The sequence below is a fragment of the Petaurus breviceps genome, unplaced genomic scaffold (genome assembly GCF_028583685.1).
Source record: "Petaurus breviceps papuanus isolate PSGF00001 unplaced genomic scaffold, PetGlider_PUasm1.0 90897, whole genome shotgun sequence".
Lineage (NCBI taxonomy): Eukaryota > Metazoa > Chordata > Mammalia > Diprotodontia > Petauridae > Petaurus > Petaurus breviceps.
This window is the reverse complement of record NW_027187374.1, coordinates 15,498,707-15,520,776: the sequence shown is the minus strand read 5'-3', so window position 1 is coordinate 15,520,776 and position 22,070 is coordinate 15,498,707. Positions and strand designations below refer to the sequence as shown.

The 22,070-nt window shown below is 39.1% G+C and overlaps 1 protein-coding gene across 2 annotated transcripts in view; it reads right to left on the bottom strand.

Moving 5' to 3' along the window:
• DOP1B (DOP1 leucine zipper like protein B) overlaps nucleotides 1-22,070 on the bottom strand; it is a 171,634-nt gene that overhangs the window by 23,908 nt on the left and 125,656 nt on the right. For both annotated transcript variants that reach the window (XM_069075074.1, XM_069075075.1), the window contains exons 28-32: nucleotides 11,068-11,150; nucleotides 7,559-7,668; nucleotides 7,251-7,397; nucleotides 5,978-6,039; nucleotides 5,369-5,497 (exon numbers count right to left, since the gene is read on the bottom strand). In XM_069075074.1, the coding sequence (XP_068931175.1) occupies nucleotides 5,369-5,497; nucleotides 5,978-6,039; nucleotides 7,251-7,397; nucleotides 7,559-7,668; nucleotides 11,068-11,150 (531 nt within the window). The remainder of the gene's footprint in view (nucleotides 1-5,368; nucleotides 5,498-5,977; nucleotides 6,040-7,250; nucleotides 7,398-7,558; nucleotides 7,669-11,067; nucleotides 11,151-22,070) is intronic.

Sequence of the window (22,070 nt, the reverse complement as noted above, 5' to 3'; positions counted from 1 at the left end):
CAGACAGAAGATTCCAACATTACACTCCTATTTGGGGGACAAAAAGGAACAAAGCATGGAACAGGAGGAAGACAGTGAAGTCAGAACTCCTGCACCAAAAGCTTCAAAGTAAAATATGAGCTGGTTACAGGCCATAGAGGATCTTAAGAAGCAGATAAGAGAAGTGGAGGGAAAATTGGGAAGAGAAATGAGAACAATGCAAGAAAATTATGAAATGAGAGTCAACAGCCTGACTGAGGAAAATACCACCTTAAAAAACAGACTAACTCAAATGGCAAAAGAGGCTCAAAAAGGCAATGAGGAGAAGAATGCCTTAAAAAGCCGAATTTGCCAGATGGAAAAAGAATCTCAAAAGCTCAATGAGGAGAATCATTGCTTCAGAATTAGATTGGAGCAAATGGAAGCTAATGACTTTATGAGAAATCAAGATGCTGTTAAACAGATCCAAACAAATGAAAGAATAGAAGGCAATGTGAAATATCTCATGGGAAAAACCACTGACCTGGAAAATAGATCCAGGAGAGATAATTTAAAAATTATTGGACTACCTGAAAGGCATGATCAAAGTAACAACCTAGAAATCATCCTCCAGGAAGTTCTCAAAGAAAATTGCCCTGGTGTTTCAGAACCAGAGGGCAAAATAGAAGTTGAAAGAATCTATTGATCATCTCCTGAAAAAGATCCCCAAAAGAAAACTCCTAGGAATATTATAGCCAGGTTCTGGAATTCCCAGATTAAGGAGAGAATATTACAAGCATCCAGGAAGAAACAATTTGAATATTGTGGAAACACAATCAGGATAACCCAGGATATGGCAGCTTCTACACTGAGGGATTGAAGGGCTTGGAATATGATATTCTGGAGGTCAAAGGAGCTGGGATTAAAACCAAGAATCACCTACTCAGCAAAACTGAGTATCACGTTTCAGGGGAAAATATGGTCATTCAGTGGAATAGAGGACTTTCAAGAATTCTTGATGAAAAAACCAGAGTTGAATAGAAAATTTGACATTCAGATACAAGAAGCAAGAGAAGCATGAGAAGGTAAACAGGGAAAAGAAATCATAAGGAACTTGTTTGTATCCCAAATACTTAGCACAGTACCTGGCACATAGTAGGCATTTACTAAATGCTTTTTTAAATTGTTTGTTGAATTTAATACTGGTAGAGGTATTCCTTCCCATATGTGCTGTTTCATAATTTAAAAAAAATGTAAAGTACAAATGTATTGTTAGAGTTTTGAACTGATCCAACCATTCTGGAGAGCAATTTGGAACTATTCCCAAAGGGTGATAAAACTGTGCATACCCTTTGATCTAGCAATACCAGTATTAGTTCTGTATTATTAGGTCTGTATCCCAAAGGGACCAAAAAAGGCGGGGGGGGGGGAAGGGTCTAGTTGTATAAAAATATTTATAGCAGCTCTTTTTGTGATGGCAAAGAATTGTAAATTAAGAGGATGCTCATCAATTGTGGAATGGTTGAATAGGTTGTGGTATATGAATGTAATAGAATACTACTGTGCTGTAAGAAATGAAGAACAGGATAATTTCAGAAAAACCTGAAAAGACTTACATGAACTGATGCAAACTGAAGTGAGTAGAACCAGAAGATTTGTACACAGTAACAGCAATGTTGTATGATGAGCAACTTCAATTTTCAGCAATATAATGATCCAAGATAATTCCAAAGGACTCATGATGAAAAATGTTATCCACCTCCAGAGAAAGAACTCATGGAGTCTGAATACATATTGAAGCATACTATTTTCCCTTTATTTTTTGTGGTGGTGGTGGTGGGGTTAGGTCTATGTTTTCTTCCACAACATCATTGATATGGAAATGTGTTGCGTGATTACACCTTTATCAAACTGTTTACCATCTCAGGGGAAAGAGGGAGGGAGAGAGAATTTGGAACTCAAAATTTTTAAAAATGAATGTTAAAAATTGCTTTTACATGGAACTGGGAAAAAAATATTATTAAAAAAAAGAAAAAAACAAACAATGCTAAAAAATAAATAATTTGTTATTGTTGTGTTTGTTAAGGGGTCCCCCGAACTTGTTTTTTTGAGTTGCTATATTTTTCAGAAACAGTGGACCCAGAGTATGCAGAGGTCCTGAACGTGTCAAGGACAAACTCAACCTTCCCCCCCCCCACTTCTTCCTCACCTCCCCCCACAACAGATGACATGATTTATTGTTTGCACCCTAAACTGGACTCCTTGAGAGTCAAGATAGGTGCCAGTCAATCTGCACAAGGCTCAAAAACTACTTGTGTAGCTGAGACCTTGTAGACAAGCAGACCATCCTATCTTCATAATCTAGTAGTTCTCAAAGGAAAAGAATGCTGCTTTAGCTATCTTAATTTTTCCTGACTTCTTCTCCCCTGCCACTCTTATGTAGGTGAAGATTTCTATTTCTCCTCCCTCTCTTTGTCATAATTTCATAAATATGCAAGCTTCTTGGATTGTGAACTCTTTGCACTTGCTTACAGTAGTAATGCTTACATGCATGTTCACTTCTCTCGTAATAAGCCTAGTTTTCATGTAAGTTTCATGAAATTGTGATTGTGTATTGACATTTTAAAAAGAAAGAGATAGTTGAGGATAATACACCTACACACTCCTCTGCTGTCACCACATTGCCCTCAAAGTTCAACACTAAGGGTGTTGAAAAACCACATGAAACAAAGTCTTTCCAATCTTTTTGTTCTTTCCTGTTTACATAGTTTTTGCTTCTATACTAAGGAAGAGGAAAGTCATCTAAGAAGTAGCTAGGAGAAATAAGTCCCCTGGAACACTAAAAGACATCTAGAATGCGGAACTATAGGTTACTTAGCTGGGAGGAAGGGAGGGCCTCAATCACTGCTGCCAGGGGCAAGGGAGGAGCTCAACTATTTTTTTGTACAGGAGGGTAAGTACTACATAAAGGTTTTTTTTTTTTTTTTTTCTGAAAAGCCTGGGTGGCTCATCTAAGTCTAAGGATGAATAAAACTCAAATTGCTTAGTCTTTGTAGTTTCTGCACAATGTCTGGTTGTAGCCCTCTTTATTATTTGTCTAAGAATATGGTTTTGCTTCTTAAGAGATTTTCTTACTGCAAGTGATAATCTTCCTCCCTCTGAGGAATGTAAATGGAATCTAAATATACATTATATACATGCATACACACATTTGTACATAGCCATATTAATAAGTAATGCTTTTTCTTTTTGCTTGTTAGGATTTTTGCTGTGGTAATTTATTTTTCCTCTCCATGGGATCTGGATTAATATTCCCAAGAGAAAAAAAAAAACATAAGCATCTCTACATATTCTGTTATTCTTTACTAGAGAAAAGAATCCAAGGCCATTTTTCTGGTATTTGCCAGATAACTTATGAGGCAAATCTCCCTGGGCAAATGAACATTAGGAAGATCAGAATTTAAGAAGGACCTTGAAGAACCAAGCTGAGTCAAATGACACAGCATTTTTTAAATTTATAAGAAAACAGAGATGATGGGATGAACTTTTTCTTTAAAAGTAAAATTATAATGTTTTTGCGTCAATTGATTGATGTGCCTTATCTTTCTAGTGTTAATGTCCATATCACTTGGCATATATCTTTTTAAGTGCCTTTTACCCTCTAAAACCAGCCAAAGTCTTTATCTCATTTCCTAGTGTGGTACCTGGCCCCATTCTTTCCCATCCCCCAACCTCAGCTCTCCCTCAAGGAAGTGAGCAGACTGCTGGGTCTAGCTCCGCCCTTAACCAGTCAGCTCACCTTCAAGGAGGTGGGCGGGCTTCCGGGTCAGGGAGACTTGGCTCTGGTGGGAATTTTAAGGTGTGTACTGATCAATCACTGATTGTGGCCTTTGCAAGTTTCTGCTGACATAATACCTAACCTTTGGCTACATAGCGTCCCTTTAAAAGCTGAGGCTTTACCTGAGATCGCTGCTGTAGGACCAGGGATAGTGGGGTAGTACCTAGTCAGCCCGCCAAAGGGTCCAATTCTAAATTGTCACTTGGGTGTTGGTCACGTTTTCTGGGTACAACACTAGTAAGTAAATAATTCATAAATAATGCGACCCCTTATAAATGGGGACCCAATGGCCCCATATCATCTAGCATCATAGATAAGACCCTCCACATCTCCTGTATTAGCTGACCTTCAGTAACTCTGAGATTATTCTACTTTTATACTCTCATATATTCCAGAATATATTTTATCCATAGATCCTAAATCATAGTTCTGTAAGCAGAGGTAGCATATTATTACACCAATCACCATCCTGGAACCTCTTAAAAAAAAAAAAAGGAGGCATATCTATCATGCATCAGAAAGAGAGAAACTTTCCTATGCAAAAATAAAAAACTGGGAAGCTATGGTTGGAGCTGCCACACTATTCCAATATGGAACTAACATACTACCCCATTAATTTGGAGGAGATTTGGATTAGGACAGTATCCCATTCCTATGTCCAGCCCTCCTGAGGCCTCAGTTGGTCACATATAATATCGTTTGCTAAATTTCCTTTGGAAATGTAAATCTTGTGTGCAAGCCTTCCACCCCACCCCCTTCCCTAGTATGGAACTAGGGTGTCATATAATCATTCACTTGCAGAAACATTTACTACTGAATGAAGGAAATGAAATAGGTTGAAGAAACAACAAATTTCCTCTTCCTTAAACAAAAGAAACTATCTTAATTGTTGTGTTAAGCGTCTAGCTTAAGGTCAAAATGAAGCTTCAAATCTTCCAGTCATCAGGACATAGTCCCCAGATACTGATGCTCTAGAGGATACTAAATCCCATACCAATTAATATTGGTCTGGATTTAGACCAGTCTAGTAGACATCACCCTCAGGTGTGAATCCTTCTACACCAAGATGGTCCATAGGACCTAACATCATAGACAGGCTCCTTCCTGTTAGCTAACCTTGAATAAATCAGAGAACATACCAGTCCCATATTCTCATTCTTTTCAAGAAGTTACTGTGCCCCAAAATCTCAAAGTCTGACAGATAACATCTTGATTTTTATCAACCACTAATCTAGAGCCACTGCAAAGGAGAGATAATCTCTGTTGCATGTCAGAGATGGTACTTTTCCCCCACAAAAAAGCAAAAGCTGGTAAACTATTGTTGAAGCTGCCACACCACCCCTAATTGGGGAACAAATTTGGATGCAGGTTTGGAAGCCCACAGGACCTCTCTTCTAACTCGGCCTGGAGGTAAAGAATATTCTTTAAAACATTTCCTTCAGATTCAAGTTCTGGGCTTGGATTTCCTTTTTTCCCTCCCTTTTAAACTTTTTAAACCCTGGGAGCCCTTATTTCATGAAATGAGTGTCCCCAAATTAAAGTCCCTCCTTACAGAAAAACCAGCATTGTTACCTTGTATCAATGGAAGGTAGAGATGATACTGATCAACATCTCCACTGAAGACAGCAAATGCTTGACGTTTTAGGAGCATGGCTTTCTGTTCAAAACTTGAAAACAATTTTAAAGAACTGCTTTGCATATCTAAAATGAACATGACAAATAACCAGTACTTAGTGGACAAATTTCATGGAGGGGTAAGTTACATGTTATCAATAGTAGCAGAATTATCATTAGTGCAAAATCATATTAAACAAAGGCACATGCCTACCATGTCTTTATACATTAAAAAGGGGTGGGTAGATGGGAAGGATATAAGGACAGTATCAAGTTCTCACAAGTTTTGCCATTCTGACAAAATCATTATCTAAAGTTTCTTTTCATGCTGAATAATAGGAACTTTCTAAATACTGCTAAGTTGGGACATTTCAGGTCTGAGGAATGAAGAAAATGTCAAAGTAGTCTAGTCAATTAGGTTAGACTCTCTTTAAAAAATTGTGATTTTTAGTTTAGGCTTGGTTACAAAATTTTAAGTAAAGATTCTAAAATTGGAGGCAAGATCCTATGTCTAAAACATTAAAAAAATAAAATAATAAAATAATCTTTGAATAACATAATACTTACTCATTAAATCTTTAAACATGGTTTTTTCATGTGTCAGAAGATGATCAATAATGGACTTCCAGCTAAAGATAATAATATAATAATATTAAATATAAAACTCAGAATCTAATTTAAAGCATCAGAAAAATATTAATTTAAAACTTTTCCAAGTAAGGTTAATATAGATACAAAGAAAAATACTTGTGAATAAAAAACAAACAAACAAACAAAGCAAAGGTCATTCATTCTTTAAGACTATCAAAGGGATAGAAAAGTCATTAGTTAAATTAAACCAAAGAAAAGAATATATGATTGGTAAATTTTTAGATTTTTACTAACTCTCTTTTTCTAGACCTTTCAACAAATAAATCAGCATCTTTATTATGCTTTTGCTTAACTATTATAAAACATAGGATTGGTGGTGGAGTTCTACTCACCATTGGTCTCTAAAGTTTCTTCCAACTATAAATGCAGGAATATTGTATAGAGGACTATTTTAAAAGAGTCATTGAGACTCCAGAGGGAGGTCACAAGGAGAGTTTAAAAAGATCTCAGAAACTAAAATACCCCAGGATATCACAGTTTTTCCTATGCATGGCATCAAAAACTAGAAGGAAACTTGAAGAATTTCCTTTTGCCAGATAATTTCAGTTTATGTTGAATTTATTTGATATGTGTACTTCTCCCTCTTATGACTGAAATCAGTTCAACAATGTAGTGTTCCAGCTGCAAACTTAAGGCTGCTCTGTAACTTCCTCTCTTTAAGGCCAACTGCTATCCTGAGACTGATAAACTTTGACCTTTTTTATAAACTTTTTTTTTTAACTTATGGAGAAGTATCACTTCTCTAGATGTGGAATGCCTAGAAGGATTAGGGGCAGGAGTCAGAAAGGAGTGGATAAGGTTAGGGAAAGAGGTGAGATCATTAACATAAATTAAAACCTACCTACTATATAAATAACAACAAAATATTATGTGGATGAGAGACAAAATATGTTCTAAATATTAAATTTACTGGTCAGTGGAATATCACAGTGACCAAAAAAAATTAAAACATACTCTAGGAATAAATGTTCTCCCCAATGGGATGAAATAACCCTTTCAGATAATAGAATAATTCTCATGCTATGAAAAACCAAATTTATTTTGTTAATTACAAGTAGAATGTTACAATTTTGGATTTACTTATTATTAGTAGATATCACAGATAGAGATGAGATTATCATATCACAGATGAGATTATTTTGATTTAAAATCAGTTATGGTATATTATATTTAGAAAAACATTTCTTACTGAACACAAGAAGTATCCATCTGAAAAAAACCAGGGTCCAAATATAACTCCAGGACTTCTTTTTTCCAGGCTCGTTTTGTGTAGGCGTAACTACTCAAGGAGCTGAGAAGTTGGGCACCAGCTCGGAAGCTAGGGGTGTTATAGGTACTATAGGGGGTCAGGTGGGGAGAGGAGGAAAGGGAAAGATTGAGTTCAAAGACTGTCTGGAGAACATCAATTGACTATCCACCCCTCCCCACAACTATGTTTTCATCCAAATTTGGAAGGGATGGTGTGGGTAGGGAGAAGAAGAAGAGAGAGAATATTACCTGTGATTTCGTAAATAAGGAAAAACGTAATACAGCAAACGTGAAATTAATGGCACAGCTTTCTCCTTCTCCTCACTTCTATAAATCACGTCCAAGAGACATGCTACGATCTTAAGAAGAAAACAGCAAAAGGAACACAGCTCCTACCACACATCCCAGAAACTTGTTGTCTAAAACATTCTAATCATAAAATTCCCAAGAATGATTTTCTGTCAATGTTTTCAGTGTGATACAGTGAAAAGAGCAAAAGACCTGGAGAAATCACTGCACTTGTATGGACCTCTAATTCCTCATCTGCAAAATGAATGGGCTAGACTTGTTGTTATTTATCTTTGTTCTTGAAAAGGACTATGACATTAGGAAGGTGATGCCATTGTAGTAACCCCCATTTTGTGAACATCCCCCATCTCTCCCCATCATAGGAGAGCTGCCTAGGAAACCTGCCCAAAACCCAACAAAGCCCGGCCAGGCAGCAAACATGCCAAGTAAACCTACCCAAGCCTGCTACCTGAAGCCCGTAGCTACCCCCTTCTGTCCAGTTCTCAAAATAGATTTGGGAACTTTCCAGTTGTACAACAAATTGATTCCTTGACAATAATCGTTAAGCAATGCTATCCTTTGGCTTCTGTATTTTCCCTGCTTGCTCCCCTTGGTGACATTTATGTTGTGGGTTTTATCTATATAAACCCCAAGATGTATATGCTCTGGGCTGCCTGATTTGGGTATGTGACCCCTGTCAGTCCCCAGGTTAATTATGTTCCACAATAAATTCCATTTAAAATGATTAATGGTCTCCACTGGCAATTTCTTGTTACAACACCATGACTTGGATTTAAGTGAGAGAGGGCTGTGTAAAGTCACCAGCCTCACTTTCTCCTTCAGAGCCATCTGGGTCCAGTGTCAAGATAGAGATCTGGATGAATGGAGATGGCCCTGATGCAATGGGAGACTTTGGCCTTTTTAAGCTAAGGTCTTTCCCAGGTCTCAGTTTGAGGTAACACCATTCAGTGATTAAGGCTAAGTAAGAAAGGAGCCTAACCCCCCCCAAAAAAATCACTTTGAGAGGGGAAGACCCTTAGGGTTTCTAGCCAAAACAGAAATTACTATTTACATTCACTCTGAGGCAGCAGGACCCAAACAATGACAATGGGGCTTGGCCTGGGACCTACTGTTGTCCAATCAAAGAGAGCCAGAGTGATTTCAGTTTAGGGGGGAAGGGATGCTATTTAAAATCCCTTTTCACTTATAATATTCTATGATAATCTAGTTTACAGCCACATGCTATTGAAACTAAGAAAATATTGGTTTTGATGGGTTGCTTGTGCTTGGACCCCAATTCCAAGATCACATTTCTCCCTAGCTTCAAAATACTATCCCTGACAGTTTTCTCCCCAGCCCAAGGACACTATGCCTAACAATAAATCATGAGTGGACTCCAGTAAGACAAACTACCTTTCCATGAAATTATTCATGTGTGGGGCCCCCAGTAAAAATAAATTATCTTTCCCCATCATAAGAACAAGATGACCTCTGAAGAAATTCTCTTGTAAAAACAGGACTATCTTGTAACCACAGAATTATCATGTATTGATAACCAAAGTTATCATATTCAATCCAGAGGTAGAGCTATAGTCAACTCTCAAAGTTATCTTGCTACAGACATAACAAGACCAAAAGTACAACCTTGAGAAACCCTTTCCCCTGATTTCCACTAGTGAATGACTCCAGCGACCAAGGTTGTAAGTTATCACCTAATTAGCATATCTGTGAGATAATCCACTACTTTTCCTATATAAGTTTTAGCATCATTCCTGTTAAGCTGCAAGTTCCTTAGGGCATGCAAGTTCCTGAAGGAGCTCTGCTTGCCATATTGACGTTGCAATAAACCCTTGCCACCTTGACTTAAAGAATGATTGAGTTCATAAATTCAATCCAGAAGACCCTCTCCTATACTTTGGTCCTTGTGATGGGGGAGGGGAGTGGGGTGGGGGGGGTGGTATTCCTGAATCCCTTGCCCCCTCCCCTCAGCCCCATATCAAACCTCATCAGTTCTACTTAACTGATTTAGTGATCTAAAACCAGTGTTCAATGGACATTTTGTAAAATAATAATAAAGGTATTAAGAGAAAATTTCACTGACAGTAAAGACTGGCAAAGGTTGGGTCACTCAAGAAACAAAACAACCATGGCAGTGGCCATAACTAACTATCCTTCTGCTGCAGTGGGGGCCAAACCTAGTGTTAGGTATTCTTTTAGCATCATAGATTTAGAACTGGTAGGTTTTTCTTTGAATCACATAAATCTATGAGCTGAAAGAGACACAAAAGAATTCTGCTTCAACTTTTTCATTTTACAGATAAGGAAACTGAGGCACAGGGAAGTTAAATAACTTTTCCAGTGTCACGCAGAGTAATGATTGTTTGATGTGAGGTTGGAACTCAAGTTCTCTGACTCCAGAAAGTCAGTGCTCATTGTATTCTACCATGCTGCCTCCACTGCCACAAGTTTGAGAGAGTTATATTCTTTGTACACCAAAGCCCTATTCTGGTGTCTCTCATATCATTTCTTTCTTAAAGACCATGCCTTAAACTCAATTCACTCTGGCTCCCATTGATTGGTCAACAGTAGGTCCCAGCCCAAGACCACTTAGTGGTCATTGTTTGGGCCCAGATGGCTCAGAGTGAATTGCTTCGGTTTTGGCCAGAAACCCTGACTTCCCCTCCCAGACTGATTTTTTTTTTATTAGGTAAAAGGGGCCATTCCTTGGGCCTCAGTCAAACTGAGACCTGGGAAAGACCTTAGCTTAAAAAGGCCAAAGTCTCCCATTGCATCAGGGCCATCTCCATTCATCCAGATCTCTATCTTGACACTGGACCCAAATGGCTCTGAAGGAGAAAGTGAGGCTGGTGACTTTACACAGCCTTTCTCACTTAAATCCAAGTCATGGTGTTGTAACAAGAAGTTGCCAGTGGAGACCATTAATCATTTTAAATGGAATTTCTTGTGGAGCATAATTAACCCGGGGACTGATGGGGGCAAAGACCTTAGTTTAAAAAGGCCAAAGTCTCCCACTGTGTCAGGGCCATCTCTAGTCATCCTGATCTATAACTTGCCACTGGACCCAGATGGCTGTGGAGGAGAAAGTGAGGCTGGTGACTTTGTACAGCCCTCCCTTACTTAAATTCAATTCACTTGCCAGTCACGACATCACTTTCCTGATGTCATGGTCCTTTTCAAGAATGAAGACAAACAACAACAACCACCTTAAATTGCAGATCCACTTATCCTCCAATATTTCTCTTCACAAGGTCCCCTGTCCCTTCTATTCGGTTTCAAAATTTTCTCTTTATCCTGGGAGTATTCCATAACCCAGGCAATTATTTTAAAGGCTCCACCAATTGTTCCAAAGCATTCTATGGCCAAATTAGCTTGGTAACCTCTTACTTAAGACAATCAGCACCACCCTTCTCTAAAATAAAGATCCATACTGAGAAATCAAATGTCCTTACCTCTGCAAGGAGTGAGAGAGCATGCACACTGTATACTGAGGGGGCAGATGCAGATACCATTGATGAGGGTGCTGCTGCAGCATCTATATGTAAAAAAATCATTTATACTTTCATTTAGAATATAAATCATTATTTTCTGGTCCAAAAATATCACATAAGTGTGAGTTAAGTTAAAATCTTTTCACATCCCCAAAACAATTTTATGTATACATAAGTTTATTGTTTATCTCTCTGATTATATATATAGGTATATATGTGTGTGTACATATATATGTATACATATATATATAAATAACAAATAACTAAGAATATGAATGGTTTCTGACAGACAGAATAAGGCAATTAAGGTTTAAAACTTACTTTTTCAAGTTTACTTAAAAGAACATTCATTACCAGCATATGTTGGACAAAATGACCCTCTGAGGTAAATTTCAACTCTAAGATTGTACAGAAACTATAGAAACATGCCATTTTGAAGTCCCATTGTATATTTGGAGGCTTTCTGTGGTTTCTTTTTTAATAATTTTATTTATATATTTTTAAACATTTGATTTTAAAACTTTGAATTCCAGATTCATTCCCTTCTTCCCTTGTCGCCCACCCTTACTGGGAAGATAAGCAATTCAGTATAGGTTGTACATGTATAGCTATGTAAAACATTACCATAGTAAATATATTGTAAAAGACTGACTATATTTCCCTCCTTCCTATCCCACCTCCCACTTGTTCAATTCTCTCTTTTTTTTTTTTGGCTTTTTGGAGGGCAGTTGGGGTTAAGTGACTTGCCCAAGGTCACACAGGTAGTTTTTGTGTTAGGTGTCTAAGGCCGAATTTCAACTCAGGTCCTCCAGACTCCAGGGCCGGTGCTCTACTTGTTCTATTCTCTACTTTGATCCTGTCTCTTTTCAAAAGTGGGTGCTTCCAATTTCCCTCCCCCTCAGGCTGCACTCCCTTCCATCATGCCCACTCTCATCTCCTCCCCCCGCCCCCTACTCTCTTGTAGGGTGATACCCTATTGAATGTGTATGTCATTCCCTCCCTGAGTCAAATTCAATGAGAATAAGGTTTTGCCTTTTTGCCTTCCTGTTCTTCCCCTTCATTGTAACCATTTTCCCTTGCCTCTTCTGTATGAGATAGTTTACTCTATTCTGTCTCTCCCCATCTCCTCTCATTATATTCCTCTCGCACCTCTTAATTTCACCTTTTAAGTATCATCCCTTCCTGTTAAACTGGTCCTGTGCCCTCTGTGTATACCTGTAAACATATATACACACATTCACATATGTATTCATATGCCCATATACCTTCCTATATAGACATATATATATATATATTTCTATTCCCTTCAACTATTTTCATACTGAGAAAAGTTTCATCAGTTACAATTATCGTTTTTCCATGTATGAATGTAAATAGTGGGGCAGCCAGGTGGCGCAGTGAGTAAGAGCACTGGCCCCGGCGTCGGGAGACCCAGGATTGGTTCTGGCCTCAGATACTTGGCACTCACACAAAATAACTGGCCGTGTAACATTGAGCAAGTTACTTAACCCCAATTGCTTTAAAAAAAAAAAAAGGAAAGTAAATAGTTCAATTTTGATGAGTTCCTTATGATATTTTTTCCCTGTTTACCTTCTCAAGCTTCTCTTGCTTCTTGTATCTGAATGTCAAATTTTCTATTCAACTCTGGTTTTTTCAGCAAGAATGCTTGAAAGTCCTCTATTCCACTGAATGACCATATTTTCCCCTGAAACATGATACTCAGTTTTGCTGGGTAGGTGATTCTTGGTTTTAATCCCAGCTCCTTTGACCTCCGGAATATCATATTCCAAGCCTTTCGATTCCTCAGTGTAGAAGCTGCCAGATCTGGGTTATCCTGATTGTGTTTCCACAATATTCAAATTGTTTCTTCCTGGCTGCTTGTAATATTCTCTCCCTGGTCTGGGAATTCTGGAATCTGGCTATAATATTCCTAGGAATTTTCTTTTTGGGATCTTTTTCAGGAGGTGATTGGTGGATTCTTTCAACCTCTATTTTGCCCTCTGGTTCTAAAACATTGGGGCAGTTTTCCTTGAGAATTTCTTGGAGGATGATTTCTAGGTTCTTTCTTTGAAAATGGCTTTCAGGTAGTCCAATAATTTTAAAATTATCTCTCCTGGATCTATTTTCCAGGTCAGTGGTTTTCCCAATGAGATATTTCTCATTACCTTCTATTCTTTCATTTGTTTGGATCTGTTTAACAGCATCTTGATTTCTCATAAAGTCACTAGCTTCCATTTGCTCCAATCTAATTCTGAAGGAATGATTCTCTTCTGTGAGCTTTTGAGATTCTTTTTCCATCTGGAAAATTCAGCTTTTTAAGGCATTCTTCTCCTCATTGCCTTTTTGAGCCTCTTTTGCCATTTGAGTTAGTCTATTTTTTAAGGTGTGATTTTCCTCAGTCAGGCTGTTGATTCTCATTTCATAATTTTCTTGCATCCTCATTTCTCTTTCCATTTTTTCCTCCAATTCTCTTTTCTGCTTCTTAAGATACTCTATGGCCTGTAACCAGCTCATATTTTTCTTGGAAGCTTTTGGTGCAGGAGTTCTGACTTCACTGTCTTCCTCCTGTTCCATGCTTTGATCCTTTTTGTCCCCAAAACAGGAGTCTAATGTGGGATTGTTTTGCTTGGTTTGCTTCCTTTGCCTGCTCATTTTGCCACTCAATTACTTGACTTTTGGGCTTTTTGCCCCAGTAGGACTCTGCTACCCGACAGGGAGCTTCGTACCAAACACTGGGGTTTTCTCAGCTGCCAAAGGTATTAGTTGGGTGCCCTCTTTGAAGCCTCCACATGCTCTGGCAAGCTGGTCACACACCCCAGGACCTCCACCCTAGACCGCAATCCAGATCCAAGCAGGTTAAAGCAAAAGCGATTACCCCTCAGACTGGTGCTTGCCCCCCCTACATTCTGCAGGCCAGGAGCTGAAGCTGCTACGAGGTGCTGGCTGTGCCACAGCCTTCACTGGCTTCTCCCTCAAGGGGATAAAGGCCCATGCAGTCCCAAATACTGGATCCCAAAGTCCACACTGCACTGACCTCTCACTTTGTCCTTTGCATCTATGTGTTGATCAATCTGGAAACGTCCACAGCTGCTGGTGATCTGGAGTCCCTCCAGCCAGTGGTTGGTCAGGCCTGCCCTGGGGCTAAAACCTTGGGGTGTGGGGCTGGGGTCAGCTCCCAGAGCGCTGTGCTGGCCGATTCCTGCTGGCCTGATAGACTGTCCTCAGTGGGAGGTTAGCTTATTTGTGTCATTTTGTGGGTTCTTTAGTTCCAAAGTTTGTTCAGAGTCCCCTTTTACATGAATTGGGGAAGGTGGAAGCCGGAGTCCCACAGAAGTCCTGTTTTTACTGTGCCATCTTGACTCTGCCCCCTCCTGTGGTTTCTTTCAATTGGTATTTTGTTTTCTGTGTTCAGCAAACAAAATGGTTTTCTTATATTATGTCTCATTATGGTGTTCAAATTTTTTGGCTTCTATTCTTCTAAGAGAATCTTTAAGTTGTATCTTGTCTTCATGATCACTGTTTTGCTTGTATAGATATAATGCTTTGCTTCAATTTTACTGCTTTTTGTTCTAAGTTATCTTTCTTGTTCTAAGTTATCCTTAACTTCTTTATATTTGCATTCCCAGTCTCTCTCTTGGTTTTTTTTTGTGAGACTTACCACTACAGAGTCAAGTTTTTCTATCCTGCTGATTCTTTCTACTGTGCAGGTCATAAATACTGGTTTCAAATTTTATTTCTCTTTTATGCCACTCAGCAGCATCCTGCTATGGTTCCATTTTCTCTTAGGAATCCACAGGTTCTAGAACTCATCAAGTACTGATTAATTTTTTTTTGGTCTTGCAATATTTAATATTTAGATACCTTGACTCTTCTGGTGGATCTGCAGGCCATATTCTCTTCTATTAGCTTAACATATCTTAATCCTGTTGGTTTATCTTTCGTAAAAGTCTTTAAAGGAGTTTTCTTCCTCTTGAAATCTTTGATGATTTCAGCCTTTTCCCCCTTATATTCCTCTATTGCTCCCTTTCTGACTTATTTCCCATTGATTGCAGTTTCCTTCAAAGTCATCTGAGCCTTCTCTCATGCTCAGCAATTTCACCAGTCTCAGCTTCTGTCCCAAACAGCTTCTTGGGGAACACAATTGGTCCTAAATGGATGCTGTGATCTTTCCTTCAGGCTTAGTGGAGTCTGTCTGTCTCTCCCGCACACACAAACACACACACACACACACACACACACACACACACACACTCAACTCCTACCCCAGTTCCCTCTGTTCCAAAGTTCTTTTGATGAGTGCTATGGCAGCACAGACTGCTGCCACACTGCTGCACCATACACACTTAGCGGGAGGGAGTAGTAGAATTGTGTTCTAAGCCCATGGGTCAACTTGTGCAGCCTTGCCTATGTGGTGGGAGAAAGGAAAAGGGTGCTGAGAGAGCAAATTAGGGGTTATGGATTAGACTTCTCTGTTAGTTCATTCTCTTTGGGGTCCTTGGGGACTTTACCATGGAGACAACTGAAATTGCTTATCTCTTATCTGTGGTTCCTATTTTGGAGAAATTGGAGAGGTTGTGAAGATCACTGAAAATGTCTTGCTTTCCATTTTGTTAATCACATGGTTTTAGTGAATATCCACCTTATTTTATGTTTAATATCTGTTATGTTAAAAACATCGCAGTGAGACTATATATAGGTACTGTCCTATGCATGAGTATAGAGAGTACACAAACCAATGAAACCATGGTCGCAACTGAGTTTTAAAATGTTTTATTTAGTCAACAAGACATAGCATTGTAGGATTATAGATTTAGGGCTGAAAGAAACCTTTAAGATTATCAAATATGAGCCCTCCCCCCCCAATTTTATAGATGAAGACTCTGAGGCCCATGGCTAAATGCTATGCTTAAGGTCACATAGTGGTAAACAGATTTGAACCCAGGTCTTTTGGTGCCAATTTTAAATAGATTTTATTCTCCAAGACAATTGCATTTCCACTTGTTTACAGTACTGATGAAGTGCAATGTTGTTCACTCCTCTCCCTCTGCACACATTCAAGTATTCAGAATGCCCAGATTTACACAGTAGCTTAAATGTTAATTTTAAACTGCTACTGCCTTGGCTACAAATTTGAGTCCTTCAAGTTTTGGAAAGCTGTGTGGAATGCTCTGATGTGTTTAGTTGACCTCTTCAATGGTGGGTCCAGAAGAAGCACCTCCAGATGGGGCTGCTTCACCCCCTGGGAACCCACCAGGCATGCCTCCTGGCATGCCTCCTGCACTCTGGTACAGCTTAGTAATAATGGGGTTGCAGACCTTCTCCAATTCTTTCTGCTGATGCTCAAATTCTTCCTTCTCAGCCCTTCTCAGCAGTCTGGTTCTTATCCAGCCAGTTGATTATTTCATTACATTTGTCAAGGATCTTCTGTTTGTCTTCATCACCAATTTTGCCTTTTAGTTTTTCATCCTCTATGGTTGCTTTCATGTTGAAAGCACAAGATTCAAGAGAATTCTTGGGAGACACCTTGTCTCTCTGCTTTTCATCCTCAGCCTTGTATTTCTCAGCCTCCTGGACCATACACTCAATGTCTTCTTTGCTCAGACGTCCTTTATCATTGGTGATAGTGATCTTGTTCTCCTTGCCTGTGCTCTTATCCACAGCAGAAACACTGAGGATGCCATTTGCATCAATGTCTTCAATCTGAGGAACACCCCTGGGTGCTGGAGGAATTCCTGTGAGCTCAAATTTGCCAAGCAGATTGTTATCCTTTGTCATCGCTCTCTCACCTTCATAAACCTGAATAAGCACACCAGGTTGGTTGTCCGAATAGGTGGTAAAGGTCTGTGTCTGCTTGGTGGGGATGGTGGTATTGTGTTTGATCAGAACTGAACCCAGGTCTTTTGATTTCAGACCAGTGTTCTTTCCATTGCTTCTTGACACCTTAAACTATAAGCTTGATTATAAAAGAGACCAACCAAGACAGAGGAGTAGAAAGTACCTGTGTAGCTCTAACAACTAGTCCAAGCAAGATCTCAGATGAGTGCCAGACCAAGGAGTGATCAGTCATCAAAAGAGTGTGCCAACTTTCCAACACAAGATCACAACCCATAGGCAAGTGACCAGATGTGGGAGGTCTGGGATCTCAGAGTCAATTTCCTGGGAATTGGAAGTGGTATTATCATATTACTCTAAACCAAGAATGGAGTTTTTGGAGCCAGACTTCAGGAGCACAAAAGGGCCACAGTGATATCTCCCTAAAGGAAAGGGGAACTAGAAGCCAAAACCAGGAAAAGGGAACTAAAGGCAAATTCTGGGAGTGAATGAAGGCCTGTGGTTTTGAGGAGCTAAAGAAGAAAGGAGATTTCAGGGATAGAATCTAGGTGCAGAGGACTAAGGCACAGACTTCTTCCTCCCCAAAGTATACAGAGCCTACCCCTAAAAGAAAGTCCCAATTTAGGAAATAAGGCTGGAAGAACAGACAAACAAAAAAAGATAAAGAGCTAGTATGTTAGGGATACCCAAGACACAAACCCAGAAGAGAATAACTTCAAAACACTATCTGTAAGCAAAGCCTCAAAGAAAAACACAGCTTGACCCCAAGATCAGTTGGAATTCCTAGAAGAAATTACTCCAGAATTAAAAAAAGGAGTAAAAATGTTATTAACAAAATAAATGAGAGGGCTGTAGAAAAGAATTGGAAAAGAAATGAGAGGGGGCGGCTGGGTAGTGCAGTGAATAGCACACTGGCCCTGGAGTCAGGAGGACCTGAGTTCAAATGTGACCTCAGACACTCAACACTAGCCCTGTGATCTTGGGCAAGTCACTTAGCCCCAACTGCCCTACATTCCCCCTCCAAAAATAGCAAAAAACAAACAAAAAAACCAAACAAACCAAAAACCAAAACAAAAGAAAAGAAATGAGAGGTGTGGAGGATACTGAGAAAGAGACTGACAGTTTAGCACAAATGATACAAAACCTTTATTCAAGTAATAGACTTATTGAAAAGTAGAATAGATCAAACAGAAGCAGGACTCCATAAGACAATAAGAAATTGTCCTCAAAAAACTTTCACTTGATCTATCTATCCCCAGTATCATGCTATATCTCTCCTACTTTTTGTGGCTAAATTCCTTAAGAAGGCTGTTACAGGAAAAGCTGTCTCAATTTAGTTCTCAGGGAAGTACAAGGAGACACAGACCTAGTATCTCCTCTGCTCCACCCTTCTACAAGGGATTGCAGTTCCTTCTAGGAGGAGAAGCAGGAGGTTGGGGGCCAGTCCCTCTGCTCTCCCCCGAGAGTGGGGGGTATAGGGATATAATTATATTTGCTCTATTAAATATTGTTAGTCTATGGGATGCAATTTTCAGGTTCAAGTTAAACTCCTGATGGCTATATCTTTTCCTTTTAAAATTTATTTATTTTTAATTTACAACATTCAGTTCCACAGCTTTTTGAGCTCCAAATTTTCTCCCCCTGTCCTTTCTTCTTCCCGTCCCATGGCAGCATGCAATCCAATATTGGTGTACATATACCATGTTTCCCTGATAATAAGACACTGTCTTATTATTTTTTTTGGACAGAAAAACACCAGAGGGCTTATTTTCAGGGGAGGGCTTATTTTAATGAACATTGACAGCAATTTTAATAAACAGGTAAATGTGAACAAAAAAATGTACCTTTATTCAATAATCAATTCAATAAAGAACAGGATGATGTGCTCACTGCTGCAGCTCTGATTGGATGCAGCTTGGAGCGCGGCGTGCGTTTCACGGGGGGGGATGGTGCATACAGAGGGCATACAGGGGGGACGGTGCATACAGAGGGTAATGTAGCGTGTAGCGCAGGGGATCACCTTCACTACAGTAGCAATCTCAATAGGGCTTATTTTCGGGGGAGGGCTTATTTTAGAGGAATCTTACACAGTAAGGGGAGGGCTTATTTTCAGGATAGGTCTTATTATTGGGGAAACACGGTACCTTCACATTAAACATTAGTCAAGTTGTAAAGAAGAATTATAACCAATGGAATGAACAACAAAGAAGGAGAAACAGAATGAACAAAAAAAGAGAGAGAGCAAGTAGTTTGCTTCAGTCTGCATTCAGACTCTGTCACTCTATCTCTGGATGTGGATATCCTTTTCCATCATGAGTCTTTTGGAGTTGTCTTCCAGCCTTGCATTGCTAAGAGGAGCCCAGTCTAGCAAAGTTAGTCATCACAGATACAATGTTGTCTGTATTTGTGTACAATATTCTCCTAGTCCTGCTCCCCTCACTCAGCATCAGTTTATATAAGACTCTCCAGGTTATTATGAAGTCTGTCTGCTTCTCATTTCTTACAGTACAATAATATTTCATTACATTCATCTACCACAACTTATTTAGCCATTCCCCAACTGAAGGATATCCCCTTGATTTCTAATTCTTTGCCACCACAAAAAGAGCTGCTATAAATACTTTTGTACTTGTATGATCTCTTTGGGATACAGCCCTAGAAGTGGAATTGCTGGGTCAAAAATTATGCACATTTTTATAGCCCTTTGGGCAGAGCTCCAAATTGCTCTCCAGAATAGTTGTATCAGATCACAACTCCACCAACAATGCATTAGTGTTTCAATTTTCTCACACCTTCTCTAGCATTTATTATTTTCCTGTTTTGTCATGTTAGCAAATCTGACCAGTGAGACACTTCTCTAATCAACAGTGATTTAGAGCATTTTTTTCATATGATTATGTAATGGACACCTGAGATATAACAGGACAGCTAGGCCAATTATAATTTAATAGGAGTGTTTATTAACCGGCTGGGACTGCCTCTCAGACCGAAAGACATCCCCGAGCTTTCTGTTAGACATAATTTTATAGGCAATGTGAATGCTAGCAACAGAATATCAGCATTGTGTCTATTGAAGCAAAACATTCTCAGTATTATTCTTATTGAAGCAAAGCATTCTCAGTATTATTCCTATTGAAGCAAAGCATTCTCAGTATTATTTCTATTGAAACAAAGCCTTAATATTATTTCTACTGAAGCGAAGCGAAGCCATAGTCCCTTAGCAAAGCCTTGGATACAAACATAAACAGATCTGAATCCGTGGGAATCTGTGGCATGTTTTAGCAACACAGGTGAAACGTTTCTTTACTATTGGAGCCAATTAGGTGGTTTCCAAGGAACCCAGCAGGGGTCCCCTCTAGCAGGTTTAAGGGAACTATAGTGTATAATTTCTGGTGGGCACTTCAATTATAGATATCTTTAATTTCTTCCTCTGAAAACCACCTGTTCATATCCTTTCACCACATATCAACTGGGGAATGACTTGTACTACTATAAATTTGACTCAGTTCTCTGTAAATTTTAGAAATGAGGCCTTTATCAGAGACATTGGTTGTAAAAATTCTTTCTCAATTTTCTACTTCTCTCCTAACCTTGGTTACATTGACTTTGTTTGTACAAAAATTACCCATTTTGCATTTCATAATGCTCTCTATCTTTTGTTTGGTCATAAATCCTTCCCTTTTCCATAAATCTGACAGGTAAACTAATCTTGCTCTCCCAGATTGCTTATAGTATCAACCTTTATATCTAAATCGTGAACCCATTTTGACTTTATTTGGGTATATGGTGTAAGATATTGGTCTATGCCAAGTTTCTGCCAGACTATTTTCCAGTTTTTGTCAAATAGTGAGTTCTTATCCTAGAAACTGGAGTCTTTGGGTTTATTATACAATAGGTTACTATAGGCATTGACTACTGTGTCATGTGTACCTAATCTATTCCATTGATCCACTACTCTATTTCTCAGCCAATACCAAGTGGTTTTGATGACTGCTACTTTATAATACAGTTTAAAATCTGGTATGGCTAGGCCACCTTCCCTAGCATTTTTTTTCCCCATTGATTTCCTTGATATTCTGGACCTTTTGTCTGATGGCTATTTCTTTCTTTCTTTTTTTTTGGAGGGCAATTGGGGTTAAGTGTTTTGCCCACAGTCACACAGCTAGTGTGTTAAGTGTCTGAGGCTGGATTTGAACTCAGGTCCTCCTGACTCCAGGACTGGTACTCTATTCACTGAGCCATTTAGCTGCCCCAGATGGCTATTTCTTAATGGGGGTCCCAAGCTTTATACCCAAGGCCAGTTACACAATGAACACACATAGCAAACAGGAAAGAAACCGATTTATCCAAGTTGATAGCATAGCAGAAATCAGAGAATATAGGATAATATATAGCAGACAATACAGACTGAAGGAGCTTTCCCACTAGAAATGAAATATTTTAGCTCAACCGAGAGAGAATCCCAAATTTCACCCAAATGGGGTATTTCCCTGAAGCCTGCATTGTAGCAAGCTAGAGAAATGAATATGATGGATATTGCCAGCTCCTCACATTGGCTTCTTCCCATAGTCGTCCCTCAGCAACCTGAACTTGGGTTGGCATTGTCCACCTTTTTTTCTCCAAGATGGAAGGCAAAAGAGCCTGAAAAGAGGCAAGTGATGGAATTTCTCCTCTCTCCCCTCTTGCCAACTTAGTCCTCTTCTCATGTGGGGGCAGGATATTAATCTCCACCAATGAGTATAGAGTCCTATACAATTGGTCCTTTGAGCCAGGGTTAAAGAACAGGATAGCGAAAGAAGAGTGTGTTTAACACTAATGATGTATAATTGATACAATCTTCTTCCACTTTACTGATCTCTTTCCCTCATCCAGTCCCCTATCCACAGGTTCTTATCTTTCCTTTCCTTTTGTTCCCTCTTTAAAAACCTGCTCTCAAAAGATAGAAATTCTTCTGGTTTATTACTAATTTTTCTATGAATCAGACCTCTCTTGATCCCTACCTTCCCTCTATTCCTGCCTATTCTCTCATCTCTCTTTTTCTGAGTGAGTTTAAATTTATTTCTGCACCTAATTCTTTGCATCTATGTGTGGGTGTGTTCAAACCTCCTTTGGTTCAGATACAAGTGAAGCTC